Below are 16,135 nucleotides of genomic sequence, written 5' to 3'. Positions count from 1 at the left end.
ATTCAGGAACATTAATGTGACTTTATTTTTTTCTTCTTCATATCATCTTTAAAATCAAAGTTCTTCATTTTTAAACGAGGTAATATTAAATTAAATTATCCACACCTTTTTTAATAGATTAAAAATGTATTTAATATCTAAGATTCGTTTTGGTTAGGTTTGCAATATTTGCTTTAAATCAAGTGTTCACCCATAAGCTCTCAATATGTCCATCAAGAAGTTCTTTTTCTCGAAGAAATATTTTCCCGTAACATTCCACTTGAACGATTTGATTTAGATATAGATGTAATTCGAGAACGCACGTTTGTCGTGTAACGTTTCAGAATTTTCAAGTACATAACCGAGTGACAATATAAAATATAAACAGATAGCGTGTATGAAACAATATAGCTGTTCTTTGGTTACTTATAGTGATATTATCCATATGGTAGTGTTAAAAAAATCAAATCTATGTTAAACTTTCAAGCAAAGTAAATGGCGGTTTAGATTTCAATGTCAATTTTAACTTCACCTCTTAAAACTAATACAGTAAAACCTCGATATAACGAATTAATACGGGGAAATGGGTGTCCGTGATAGTAGATGTGTTAACCGATACTTGTACCTATTACTTTGGAATAAGTATTTGTATGTTGTTCCTTTGAACAGTTACTAAATTTAAAAAATAATAGGTACATAAGTACTAAATATTAGTTTGATAAACTTTAACGATTTTTTCTCTACGTTACCCATCATTCAGTATGGATACCTTCCACCGTAAGTTTCTTTCGTCATCAGTTTTAGTTCTTACGCTATAGTTAATTTTATTAAGAAAAATCGTCCAAGTTTGACATTTTGTGATTTATGCTATATAACTAGAAACTGGTGATAGATAAATATGAAATAAGTGTGTATTATGATTTCCTGATACATTGGGAATACTTTTTATTCATAACGTTTTTCTCCATCAGTTTTAATTCTTACGTTATACTTAGTTAATTTTATTAAGAAAAATCGTCCAATTTTGATATTTTGTGGTTTATTCTATATCACTACAAACTGGTAATATATAAATATGAAATAAGTTTAGATTATCATTTCTTGATGCATTAGGAATATTTTTTATTCATAAGCACGTTATAGTTCATTTTATTAAGAAAAATCGTCCAATTTTGAGATTTTGTAAATAATAAATAAAATGTAAATAAATATGCTATATCATTAGAAACTAGTGATAGATAAATATGAAATAAGTATGGATTATGATTTCTAGATGCATTAGGAACATTTTTTATTCATAAGCTCTTTCTCCAACGGTTTTAATTCTTACGCTATAATTAGTTAATTTTATAAAGAAAAATCGACTAATTTTGAGATTTTGTGATTTATGCTATATCATTAGAAACTAGTGATAGATAAATATGAAATAAGTATGGATTATGATTTCTAGATGCATTAGGAATATTTTTTATTCATAACCTCTTTCTCCATTAGTTTTATTTCTTACGCTATACTTACTTAATTTTATTAAGAAAAATCGATCGATTTTGAGATTTTTTGATTTATGCTATATCATTAGAAACTAGTGATAGATAAATACGAAATAAGTATGGATTATGATTTCTTGGTGCATTAGGAATATTTTTCATGCATAACGTCGCTCTCCGTCAGTGTTAGTTCTTAGATACGTTATGGTTAATTTTATTAAGAAAAATCGTCCAAGTTTGACATTTTGTGATTTATGCTATATAAGTAGAAACTGGTGATAGATAAATATGAAATAAGTGTGTATTATGATTTTCTGATACATTGGGAATACTTTTTATTTTTACACGTTTTTCTCCATCAGTTTTAATTCTTACGTTATACTTATTGTTAGTTAATTTTATTAAGAAAAATCGTCCAATTTTGACATATTGTGATTTATGCTATATCACTTTGACTGGTGATAGATAAATGTGAAATAAGTGAGGAATTATGATTCCTTGATACATTAGGAATATTTTTTAAATCATTACGTCTTTCTCCATCAGTTTTAGTTCCTACATTATAGCTAATTTTACTAAGAAAAATCGTCCAGTTTTGACATTCAATGATTTGTACTATATCACTAGAAACTGGTGATAGATAAATGTGAAATAAGTGTGGAATAATGATTTCTTGAAGCATTAAGAATATTTTTTCTTCATAACGCTTTTCTCCATCAGTTTTAGTTCTTACATTATAGTTAATTTTATTAAGAAAAATCGTCCTATATTGCCATACTGTGATTTATGCTATATCACTAGAAACTAGTGATAGATAAATATGAAATAACTATGAATTATGACTTCTTGGTGCATTAGGAATATTTTTCATTCATAACGTCTTTCTCTACCAGTTTTAGTTTTTACGTTATGGTTAATTTTATTAAAAAAAATCGTCCAATTTTGACATTTTGTGATTTATCCTTTATCACTAGAAATTGGTGATAGATAACTGTGAAATAAGTGTGGATTATGATTTCTTAATGCATTAGGAATATTTTTTATTCATAACATCTTTCTCCATCAGTTCTTACACTATACTTAATTTTATTAAGAAAAATCTTTTAAGAATTACCTTAAAATAATTATTTTAAGAAAAATCATCCAATTTTGACATTTTCTGATTTATACTATATCACTAGATACTGGTGATAGATAAATATGAAATACGTATGGATTTCTTGGTGCATTAGGAATATTTTTCATTCACTTCTTTCTCCGTTAGTTTTAGTTCTTTTTATGGTTAATTTTATTAAAAAAAATCGTCCAATTTTGACATTTTGTAATTTTTGCTATATCACTAGAAATTGGTGATAAATAACTGTGAAATAAGTGTGCATTATGATTTCTTAATGCATTAGGAATATTTTTTACTCATAACATCTTTCTCCATCAATTCTTACACTATAGTTAATTTTATTAAGAAAAATCGTCCAATTTTGACATTTTGTGGTTTAGATTATGATTTCTTGGTGTATTAGGAATATTTTTCATTGGGAATTTATGCATTATCATTAGGAAAACAGGAGCAAAGGATTAGTGGAACAGTTGTGGCAGGTATTTGGAAATATTAGCTTTTAGGAACATATTGTACCTGTTCCCCAAACATCTCTATGTTATAACCAAAAATCCGGTATATGAACATTTTTAATTTGTACTTTAAATTGTTTGAATGAATAATTTTAATGCACAGAGAGCTAGCAATCACACCAACAATCTCTGAATAACAACTAAAACTAGAGATAACACTAGCATTAGAATTAACACTATACCTAGAACTAGAAATATTACGGCTGAGCCGTGCGTCTCTTAATTATGTATAATTATCCCGAATGTTATTAGTTCTAGGTGTAGTGTTACTTCTAGTTTTAGTTCAATGAAAAATATACAACAACCTAACGCTGAGTAACAACTAAAACTAGAACTAACACTAGACCTACAACTAGAATCATTCGGGTTTAGCCGTACGTCTTCTAAGACGGCTAAAGGTAGAGTGTTAGTTCTAGTAACAGTACTAGTGTAAAAGTTCCAGTTCAATAAAAATATACAAACGTGGAATTACCGTTTCATTTATACATTGTATAGACAACTCGGGGAATACCCCAAGTTTATCTATGAATATGGAATAGAACAACTTGGGGAATGACCTGAGTTGATTCTATCTAAGTATGAGCATTTATATATTCTATCTATGAACATTTATATTTAAATATATTGATGTAGTAGATAATAGACTTATTATAATATGAAATATTTTGTTCGTTTTTACAAGGTCCGTTATATTGAGGTTTTACTGTAATTATTTAATTTATTTTTTCATAATCATTTTAAAAAGAATAATCATTATAATTGAATTAAAACTTGCATTTATCTAAAAAACTTCGAAATAAACGAATAAAAAACCATGACATTGACTTATCGATGCATATTACCATTTCGTGTCTGTAATATTATTATTGCGTGTAATTTCATGACCATTCAAGGAAAAATTGGTTGCCCCGCGTCGTTTCGATTTAATATCCGGTCCTCACTAAATTTCTTCCCATTACACCATTATGCAAATCGCGTCTGGGGAGACGATCTGAAAGATACGATCGCACCAGGTCGCTATTGGGCCCATCAATTATCCCGAATTAAGCCACGCGATCAACTTCCAACCCGTTACTAAGATTTATATCGCTTCACACGTGCATATTTTCAATTAAAAAAGACCTAGTACTTAAAACAATTTCTTAAAAAAAAACCTCTTTCGACCTTTATCCATTTTTAACTTAAGTATACCAATGTCATGATTAACCATCTCGTTCTTTTTTTTGCTGTTTTTTTTTGTTACCTCGATTCAAAAAAGGTTAAGAAATGTGTCAATGCTAAACAGCAAACGCTTTTTAGTTCTTTTTTTCTACTGTATTAAGATTTTAGAGCACCTAAGGAAGGCGTTAATTACCTATAGATAGATTGAACTCTCGTTGCGTTCTCGTATACGTGTTGTGAGCAGTTAAGAATTCGTTTTATAGAGTTGGTTGTACCGTTAATATTTCGTCCCGGCACGATTTCATTCTTGAAATTACATTGTTGGTTCGTCTTGGATGGCGCCGCGAGTGACTCCGCAGGATATTTACATAACATCGTTTATAAAGCACGAGTGGGTGTACGATATTAATTTATTTACAGCTTAAGCTTTGTTTTGACGGAGAACCAATGTTCGTTTAATTAAAATGCATAATTTTAGTATTGTATGAAATATAAAGCGGGATTGTTGAGATTAATTAAAGTAATTAGTGTAATATGAAAGTTTAAAATGAAACAATTAAAAAAAAGGTGGGTTGGGTTGTTGAATGTGATTGTTTTAAGAAAGAGGCATTTTATTGCCAAAGTTTTTCTTCTCTTTAAAGTTTTACTTTATGGTTCCACTTGAAATTTTTAGTATTGGTTCGTTGATGTTTAAATTCATAAGCGAATTTCTGTACGGGAGATTCACGGAGCGTCCAATTTCCTGCGGGGCAATAAAATTTTACTGGCATTTTCAATTTGGATGCAGGTAGTTTCTCGGTGCCATTCGGTCGCCGTAGGACGAGGATATCGTAAAATTCATTACGTTAATGGCGACGTTTCGCGGTGCCGGAATTACAATCAACTTTCGGGGAGACATCCCGCGGAGTTCGCCCGAAAATCGGCAATTAACTGTACCGTGTCGGTCCCAGTCTCCTCCCTTTTCCTTTTGTTGTCCGACGTGACATGATTTGTGCGCGACAACGCCGCCGCCCCTTGAAGAAGAAGAGACGGTACGCGGAATCATTCTCACCAAATTAGCTAATAAAATTTGCAGAATTTTGATACGCCGCATTCGCCTGCTGCCGTCGGCAGTCGCCTTGCAAAAGGCCGTATGCAGACGATTCTTCGATGGTAATAGTCGTCGTTTTTGCCGCATTCCGACCCTCTTTTACCGATCAACGAGCCGCCGAAGTTTTTACGTTGTAAATCAAGCGATTCCGCACAGGATACGGTCATAAAAAATGATAGGTATTCAACCGCATACCGAAATGCACAACCGATAATTTCCCTCGTGTATACCAACTATTGGCGCACCTGTCTTGTATCTTGTCAATACCTCCTTTATTCGATGTCTTTCTTTGAATCATTCGATTTAAATTTTTTGCTTAAGTGGTATTCAAAGTTTCTCTTTAATTATTTTTACCTTTTGTAATATTTTTTTAATATGATTATTTTGACCAACATTTTAAATAACAATGTTGTAAGTAGTTAAAATCAAAGAAAACTAATAATGTTTTGACAAATTGAAATGGAAATTGAAGCATCTAAAGTAGACAACCCAAATGAATATAACTGAAAACGACTACTTTCTGCATATTTAGTTCACACTGAAATGAACCCAAATCAACAGATAAATTCACTGAAATAATACCAGATAAAAGTGATCGTTAGTTATGTGATAGGTTTTATGATAAATATCTCATAGTTCTTAAAATATCCCTGCAAGATATTACAACAGTATGGTATACTTCTATTAATCCATTGGGAGTAATACAGATTAACACTTATTGTGGGGGAAATCCTGTAGGAAAAGATATTTCCAGTAGTGCTAGATTCCTAAGATTTTCACGCGTCCCTAGGACCTCCATAGTACGAATTCATATCCCTAAAACATCTCAAAGCTTGTAAGTTAACTACTTAACATACAATTGGTTTAATTTTTTTCTTCTTTTGGTTTCTCATCCACAACATACCCTACTAAGCCACAATAATTCCCTAAATATTGTAATTGTTAACCTACCTAATGGTAGTTTCAGGTCGAGTGTTATTTCTGCTACTTTGTCATCTTTGGTGATAACTGTACTTTATAACATTGCGCCTTCCTGATCGGTTGTCAAGGGGTGTTGTAGACTTCTTCAATTTTTCAAGTTGTTTCTTGAGATTTTCTGTATGATAATAGCTTATAAAGTTATGATGATAACTTTATGAAAAGTGATTACTTTATTTACCGCAAATAACAATAAAAGGAAGAATTCGTGTTGGATGGTTTTACGTTAAACCGTGTAATTAATAAGAGGCAGTTATTAATAAGAATAAATGTAATATTAACGAAGGAATCAGCTTTTCGAAAATTAGCCCAATAATATTGTTACACAACTCAGTACTTCAGTGACCGATCCTCTAATCATTTGCTGTAATTATTTTAGTGCTACACTTTCTTTTAATACAAGTCGAAATTAGAGACATTCTACAGTAATTAAGGTCTAATGGGACTAAGGATGTATATGGTGGTCCCACTAAAGCAATTAATTAAGTCTAATATAAACTTTAATAGTTGATAAATTTCGGCTCGGTTCACATTACTCCAAAAGTATTGATGGTTACGTTAGTGACAAAAGCGACTGAAAAAATTATAGTTCTTCCACCTAATCCTAGTTATTTGAAAGGATGATATGCAACCAGATTGAGAATAGAATACTTTTTAGTCTCTTGGTATGCGTTTTGTGATTTCGTTTGGTTTTAGGCCTTGATGGTTATGAAAGACTCCTTATACTCCCATAAGAAGACTTGTTTCAACTTATTGTTTTGATACTAATAAAATAGCCTGATACGGTTCATATCTATCTGGTAGGTGTCATCAGAAGAGATGTTAAAATAAAGTATCTAACTTCCAGAGTGTCCCATAAAGCATTATCTTGAGACCCCTCTCTTTGTTCTTTATTTAATGATTTTCCAGACTAATTAGATGATGATCTGAAGGTTTTTCTATATGTACATGACACTATGTTGCAGTAGACTAGTAGGGATTATGAATGAGTTTGGCCATTGCGAATAAATTAGGGAATAAAGAAAAAAATGTACTGTTGTTGTATGGTCTTGGACGGGTTTATACTTGTACTCTGTCATAATAAATTGTATTGAATTCCAGAGTGCATCTTATTACGGATATTGACAAAAAGATATACCAAAATATTCTTTTACATAACAACTATTCACTCTGATTGCTGAAGAGGCTAAAACTTTGTATTTTGCCCACATTCACTCAATAATTAGTTATCAGAGTAACAGCGGGAACATTGTCTCCACACTTTTAAATCATCAAACAATGTTTCTTTTGTGTTGATATCCACGGCTACTCTGCAAGTAACCGAGAATATAATCGCACAGTTTATTCGGCTTAGCGGAATGAAAAAATTCAAGTACCGGTCACTTACTTTTCAACAAATTATTTTAGAAAATTGGTAAAAAGTCATAATGCACAACCATTCATAATTCGCAGTCCACTATGAAAATGTAATGGAACCAAGGAAAGACGTTGTGTTCAAAATGAACACCAGCAATCACATAATTATTCGGCGACGTCTATTGTTGAGAACCTTTCACTTCTATGTTATGACTGTATTGTTATTGAATAATCTAATGATGTTACGAATATTCGGGGCTGGAGTCATGTGTAAGTCCTATAAAGGACTTCACTGATAGTGTAATTTTTAACTATGTAATTTCATTTCTTTGTTGAGATATAAAATTGTTCATTATAGTTTAGGCTTGTGAGGCCCTGCAGCGCTGCCATTTCTTCCTTGCCCTTCTTTTTTCTCATGTCAGTTGTAAGATTATTTTACGGTAGATATTGCCTTTTAAATTTCTCCTCATATCTGGGATACTTTGCTACGCTGAGTATTGGATATCTTTAATCAGCTTCTTCGGCTTAGTATTCAATTGTTCTTGGGTCTTCATTGAGACTGTCAGAGTGATTCTTTCTTCTAACGGATTTTTGAAGTTTTCCTAATCCATATTTTTGTTGGCATGACAAGGATTTCTCCAATTTGAAATAATGTGTTCACTTAAAGTTAATACAATTGGTGAGTGATGAGTTTAGCTTAAGATTGTGTTTGATTTGCATAAAATTGCTTAAGACGTTTTTGATGATGTCGAAATCTATCTGATCTGGGATCTTATTTGTATCTGTGGGCCAATACGTAGGTTTGCATGTTGAGATAGTGTCACATCTTTGCTTGAACAACCTTTAGCAATTCTGTGTGTTAATATCGAGATAGAATCGATTATCTACGACTGAAGGAAGTGTTCACATCTTTTACATTTGACAATATGTTTTAGAGGACTATTCACTGTTTACATAAAGTATGCAATCAATTCCATTAAAATTCGGAGGATATTCTTCGAGAAAAAAGGCTTGGACATCTATGTCATATTTTTAACGCGCATTTTTTGAGTTAAATTAAAAAATACTGTTACTCTTTTATTTCTGGTAAAAGACAACATAGTTTTATCTTAACATTGCAATTAATAAGGACAATAATTTTCTACTCAATTAAATGTTGAAACTGAAACCCTTCTTGTGCTTGGCAGTATTCCAAATGATCGTTGAATTCATGCTGGACCAATTGTTTCTTGACTAATGTCAGCACATTCTCTTCTAATTTGTTAGAAGTTAAGTTGTCAAACGATTCAGGTTTAGTTTTGTACACAACATTTTTGCGATTCTTTTATCCGAAATAAAATAGTAACAATATATTTTTAACTGCAATTTTTTCCTATTTAAAAATGTCAACTTAGGCATGGTATCTCAATTTTGAGACACTGTATATTTCAAATTTATCTCAAAAAATGCACGTTAAAAAATATAACATAGATATCCAAACCTTTTTTCTGTATAAACCGACTATAGTTACACAACCAGTTTTGGTTTTGATAATTACAGCTGTGGCTGAAGTATCTTTTGCTTCAGTTTTTGCATCTTCAAAATGAAGAATATTTTCTTTAATTATCACTGCACTTACCCTTTTGCTGCGTTCTCTGGGTCATTTGTGGGGTACTGCGGTAGACTTTATATCCATTATTTTTCATAAACGATTCTTTGGTAAAATGCGTTTCCCATATAAGGCATACATCTATCTTGTTTGTGTCCATAATTTACACATTTTGGTTTTTTGATCAGGTTTTAGCCTGTGATATGTCAGCACATTTCACACGTTTTGGTTCTTTTGCACAGAATCATTGTGTGTACCCTAATACCTGACATTTTTTACACTACTTTACTACCTACAATTTGAGTTATTTCGTATGTTTTCTGAATGTTCTCCTCGTTGCCGAATATTATCATAAAAATGCTTAAAGGTGTTTTGACCTTCCACGACATTTTATTATTAATTGACATGACTAATTGGCTTAAGCCAATTAAATCAGAAAAATCTTGACGTTTTCAGAGCTATAAGAGCTGTGCAATTTCTTTTGCTATATTGATATATTCTATATATATTCTTGTTGGCTTGTTTTCATATGTGTGGAAAGTTATTCCTATGCCACTCAGTAGTCTTACAATTTCTCTATAGGCTTCAAAATTGACACAATAACTTTTGTTATCGTGTTACTAACTATTTGAAAATCGTCTTCTTTAAACTTATCCTTTAGCATCTCATACATATATGAGATTCATTCTTGATATGATTTTATTTCATGTTTGATAATAGGTGGTAGAGATTTCTCGTTTTAGTGGTTTTTTCGTGTGTTCTTGGACGGACACTTTTGACGGGCGTGCTATTAGGTGCAAAGTGGTCTTCTTGCGTTTTTTACTCTTAAGTTTTACTCTAATGCACTCCGTTTTTCTGGAAAGTTCTTACTCATGCATTAGTATTCCTGTGGGGGATCGGGGAGGTTTCTCTTGCTAATCGAGGTGTTGCCACTCTTGTATTATATCTATCAAATGACATTCTCTGCCTTGATAGCAGGTCCTTTTAATTTTATTGCTTTGCTTTTGTAGATCTGAATTTATTATTTTTACCTGATTAGTCTTAGTATTGGGATTATTCGTAAACAGCGTATTGCAAATGTGCGTACAGCTGTTGTTCTCTCTGTTTTCGCTAAGACTTTTCCTAGAACAGCGCTTTGTTCTGTTGTTTGAGTACACACTCCTTTGGTGTGCGCGTAATATTTTCCAGATTGATTTTGATTATAGACTTTTCGCAATATTGTGTAGTTCCGTACCAAAGGTTTCTCGTTATCACTCCCTATAATATTATATTTCGCAAACGACGATTCCACCAGGAGTTCCTTCTAACTGGTTCATTAAAACCAGTATTTATGGTGTAAACTGTAGATGATAGCCAGAGAACACAAATGATCCAATAATACAATAATCCCAGGTCTTACCAGTTAACAAGAATACAATAGCAAATGAGGTAGATTGAATGGCATGCAATAGTTGGAATACCATCCACCAAAGCCAAACAAATGATTTTAACAGTAAGTCAAGAAAAAGCTTCTGATGCCATAGATCAGTCGCCCAGACATGAATCATGCAAAGAGGTTTATAGACATCTTCAAAGTCAAAGATTAAAATATGTAAAGACAATTGTAATGGGGTACTTGATATTGTAATATAACTGTTAATTAAACCAACACGCGAGATTATGAACTGGATCATTTTTAACAGGCCTAAAACTGAATTCATTAATTGTTGTGTTGTGAAAAAGAACGAATTGTTAATTTCCATGGAGAAAAGTTGATTGCTTATGATTGGCCGCCTTAAGATTTCTTTAAAAAGATGATATTACATCTAAATTGAACCAGGTGTGTTAATTTTATTTCATCGATGGGTCCCCATTAATTGCTCAATTACGGCGAAGGCTCATTACGACGCGATAAAAATATGTCATCGAACGGTGACGTGCCGATCCCGTGCGTACTCGGGAACAGCAGCCAGCAAGCAGCAGGTCGAGTTTGGCTCGCTATATAATTAAAATTAAAAAGCGAATAAATCTCTCTGGGACATGTTATTTATCGTACCGATGCCGCCGACGGCGTTAATCCCGCGAGGATATACGAGAGGTAGAACGGTAAATAGGCGTCTTATTAGCAGACGAGTGACGTGTAGAAGGTGCGACGGTAATGGGACAACTTTGTAATTAGGAGAGGAAGATCAAAGGAAAATTTCAAAAGGAAGAGAGGATAGAGAATCGCGTTCGTAAAACCACCGCCATATGGTACCCCGGAGTTTATTGTAACCTCTTCTTTCCACTTGATTTATGGATCGGTCTTCTACTTGCGTGAATATTTACTTGATTGCATCGTCTTTCTTCTCAATTCGGTTCGTTGGATTTTTTCGTTCGGTTTTTAAGCAGAGGATATGAAAGACCCACACCTGCCAGGTGCGAATGTGACCCAATCATACTTATTCGTAATTATGGTAGCGCAAACCCGTCGACTGGTATTATGCCGGGTCGCGATGACGGCCCTGTGCCAACTGTGTAATTTCCGAAATGCGGACGGTAAGGTTAAGTGTATGAGCGCGAGATTCCATCTGGCGGGTAATTTTCCAAGAAAATATGGTAAAAATGCGCCGTTTTCGCCCGATATGAAACTCTCACGTCCATTCTGACCGCCATTAACCTTGTTTCGTTTTATTTATTCAATTAGGTCCACGATGTTTCTTCATCTGCAATTGAAGACAATTTTCAGGCATAACCATATTTCTTCAGAACAATTACAATCACAGTTTATCTTCTTTTTTATAAGACAGTAAAAAATAATCGAAGAAATTTTAGGTAATACTATAATTTAAAGTTTCTAAAAATCTTTCTTACAAATTCTTGATAATTGAATGATTAAAATAAGTAAATAATTCATCTACTTATCTATCATCGTTATTAAATAGAGATTTTGATTATATGGTTATTAAATAGGACATTAAAAATTGTGCATCCGGTACATTTTTGAGGTCATTTGTCTATCTGGCGCCAGAGTACGTGAAAGTAGTCGTCGTACAATTCAATTTGTAAGAAGCGAAGAGTGAGAATCGAGTATGTTTTAAAAGCGTGCACAACAGATCGTATCGCAAATTTACTTTCTTGCCATGCTCGAACAAACTTTCCTGCGACATAAATTTGATTAATCTTGGCCGTTTGAGTAATCTAACTGTAGCCTTAACTCGTTATCCTTCCCCTGAATCGCGTTTCTCCTTGTTTCTACCAAGGATTTTTAATTGGACTCGCGAGCGAATCCCGGTGAGTCACCTCGCCGAGAAAAAACCGAAAAGACGGTTTTGTAATGAAGAAAATCACCAAACTCGTCATAATAATCGCAGCCCTTAACGGTTCCATATACGGTATCCGGGGCAGAAAAACAAAACAGCTCGCGATTATTAAAACATCTCTCTGCAAGCGGACGCTTAATTCTCTTATTATTATCAGCACGTCCGCCTCGACAATGTGTTATAATTAATGGTTGGCTTTCCAGAAAAGATTTAGCGAGAACTGCTCATTGGAATTAACCAGTCATGCGAGATTTTAATTTATTTCAATGATTCGCCAATAAAACGCACGAAAGGAAACTTCGTTAAAGAAAAATTAATTTATCTTTATTTCTACTAAATTTGATGATAATGTAAGTAGTATGTTTACTAAAACATTTTAATGACTACCTAATATGTGCTATGGGATATTTTGCATATTGGATAACGATCTTAACTGGATTATCAATGACCATTCGTGCAGAACACCATGTCGTTTGTAGACCAACTCTCCCACAAGCATATCAAGTTACTCGAGAGCACACGGAACTGGTTGCGCAAATCCGCAGCTTTATAAATTTTGCTTTAAGCCGTTTACGGTAAGCAGCATGGCAGGAGATGTCGATAGCGGTTTTGCAGAACGTGTGGTCCACATAAACCCAACATGTAAATTTTGAGGAGACGCGTGCCTCATTCGATATCACATCGATTTAGATTACGACATAAAAGGAAACTGACCGCATCCCGTTTCTTCTGAATTAGCTCCAAGTTTATCCCAATTTTTCCAATATCCTTACTCTTTATAGAGTTGCACAAGTGGTAACGTAGTAGCATAACGTTGTTCAATAATCGTCGTTCCGTAACTGTACTTATCTCAGATTTATGGTCGCCCAACTTTTGGGTTTCGATAAAGAAGCACGACCCCGTTTACGACGCACTTAAAATTTTTGTCGACAATATAATTTTATCGGCTGTAATTCACACTTGGCGACGGTAATCACAGCTACCCTAAATGGAGCGCAAGTTGATCCACTGCGTTGTACGGTTAACCGTAAAAGCGAGAGTACACTTTGACTTTAATCGCAAACGTTAAATTACAACGCAATTATGCCTCTGCCCCGTAAATTTCAACTTCGAAAAAACCTTTGAGTAAAAAAAAAATAACCGTGAACCGGACTTAATCCTTTCACTCTTATAAATCCCCAACTATTAATTTCGCGACACCAAGCGACAACCGAAATTGATCGCCCGCTCTGTATGCGCATGTAAAATCCGCACATACACACTATATGCAAATATATTCGTTTGGTCTTAAATGTAAATTAGGTAATATTTTTATTATTTTTCATTTTCTTTCTAGCCTGAATATTACAAAGATGCTGCTCATTTCCATAGAGTCGGCGATGGTCCTGAATACAGGCTAGAAATACCTAAAGTTAAACTCGATTTTACTGGCACTTATACAGTTTTCGCTAAAAATTGCCATGGAGATACGAAAGCTATAATATCTTTACAAATTAAAGTTAAAGGTATATTTAAAAATTTACATAAATACCCTAGTTGATGTATTTTATAATTTTATTTTGTAGATATGAATGGAAAAACAAGCAATATGGATACAAAACGCATAAGGTAATATTTAATGCAATAATAATAGCCATGCGCCTGAAGACGGCTACACTCAAAACTTTCTAGTTCTAGGACTAATGTAAAACTTTTTTGTTCAAGAAAGATATACAACAATCTAACGCTGAGTAACAATTATAAGTAGAACTAACACTAACATTAGAACTAACACTAGACCTAGAACTAGGAACACTCGGGTTTTAGCCTTCTTAAGAGCCGTACGGCTAAATCCGAATGTTTTTAGTTCTAGGTTTAGTATTAGTGCTACTTTTTGTTCAAGAAAGATATACAACAATCTAACACTGAGTAACAATTATAAGTAGAACTAACACTAACGTTAGAACTAGTGATAGAACGGATAGTGATTTTGCGAAAAGCCGGATACCGATATTCGGCATCCCCTTCGGCCGGATATCCGATTATCCAGCATATCTATCCGGCCATTATGGTTATAATTTCTACTGCATTTTTGAAGTGATACCCTATATTGCCACATTATTGCGATATTTGAATAATAATGAAATTAATAAGAAAACTGATAAGATATGTCAACTTATTTGGATCCAAGATACAAAATAAACTTTTTTGATGCTGGCTTAACTAACGAAGCAACTCTAAAAAGAGGATACTTTAATTAATAATTGGCGATATTTCCAGGATTCTTCAAGAAATGAATTTTATAGCGAATTTTGAAAGTTATCGATGAAAATTGCAACATCAAAAATTTTATCAAACCTTCAAATATTGTTTTCTCAACAATAAAAGGTATTTCTCAAAACCTGTTGGTTCATTGGAAAGAGGACACTCTTATTAACACTTTGTGAAATTTTCATACTCATATTCCAAAAAATTGACTTTATACGAATTTTTAAAACTTAATCGGCGAAAATTGCAAAATTCGAAAAAATTGTGGATCATTTCAAAAATGTATTTCTCAAAAACTAAAAGCGATTTTTCAAAACGGCTTGTTGCATTAAAAAGGGAATACTTTAATTAATAATTAGTAATATTTCCACAATGATCCTTCAAGAAATTAATTTTATAGCGAATTTTGAATGTTACCGAAAAAAATTGCAACATCGAAAATTTTATCAATACTTCAAATATTGTTTTCACAAAAACTAAAACCTATTTTTCAAAACGGGTTGGTTCATTGGAAAGGAGACAGTTTTATTAACACTATGGAAAATTTTCATGCTCATATTGCAAGAACTGGATTTTATACGAATTTCTAAAACTTAATCGCCAAAAATTGCAAAATTCGAAAAAATTGCGGATTATTTAAAAATTCATTTCTCAAAAACTAAAAGTGATTTTTCAAAACGGCTTGTTGCATTGAAAAGAGGACACTTTAATTAATAATTGGTGACATTTCCACAAGGATTCTTCAAGAAATTAATTTTATAGCGAATTTTTAAAATTATCGATGAAAATTGCAACATTGAAAATTTTATCAAAACTTCAAATATTGTTTTCTCAAAAACTAAAAGCTATTTTTCAAAACGGGTTGGTTCATTGGAAAGAGGACACTTTTATTAACATTTTGAAAAATTTTCATACTCATATTCCAAGAACGGGATTTTACACGAATTTTTAAAACTTAATCGGCGAAAATTGAAAAATTCGAAAAAATTGTCGATCATTTCAAAAATTTATTTCTCATGATCTGAAAGTGATTTTTCAAAACGTCTTTTTGCACTAAGAAGAGGATACTTTAATTAATAATCGAAAGTGATAACAGCGACAGTTCTATTAGAAATGAATGTGATGATAAATTACAAGCGAAGTTCATGAGAAGAGAAGGAGACGAAACTGCAACAAGAGATTTTATATATCGTATTGGGATTGTTACAATGAGGTTGCTAATGACAAACCTGTCATATAAATAAAGTTGTATTCAATGAAAAAAGTTCTTTTGGGGTTGAACTTGATTATTATCTGCAATGCCCAACACCTAAAAGAGATACTAATTCCTGTGAATGGT

General features: G+C 32.7%; 1 protein-coding gene across 3 annotated transcripts in view; it reads left to right on the top strand.

The window, feature by feature from the left end:
• Window positions 1-16,135, top strand: part of LOC111414329 (titin homolog) — a 139,023-nt gene that overhangs the window by 64,603 nt on the left and 58,285 nt on the right. For all 3 annotated transcript variants that reach the window (XM_071199105.1, XM_071199107.1, XM_071199108.1), the window contains exons 15-16: window positions 13,886-14,054; window positions 14,115-14,157. In XM_071199105.1, the coding sequence (XP_071055206.1) occupies window positions 13,886-14,054; window positions 14,115-14,157 (212 nt within the window). The remainder of the gene's footprint in view (window positions 1-13,885; window positions 14,055-14,114; window positions 14,158-16,135) is intronic.

The sequence above is a fragment of the Onthophagus taurus genome, chromosome 1 (genome assembly GCF_036711975.1).
Source record: "Onthophagus taurus isolate NC chromosome 1, IU_Otau_3.0, whole genome shotgun sequence".
Taxonomy (NCBI): domain Eukaryota; kingdom Metazoa; phylum Arthropoda; class Insecta; order Coleoptera; family Scarabaeidae; genus Onthophagus; species Onthophagus taurus.
This window is presented reverse-complemented; position numbering and strand designations above follow the sequence as displayed.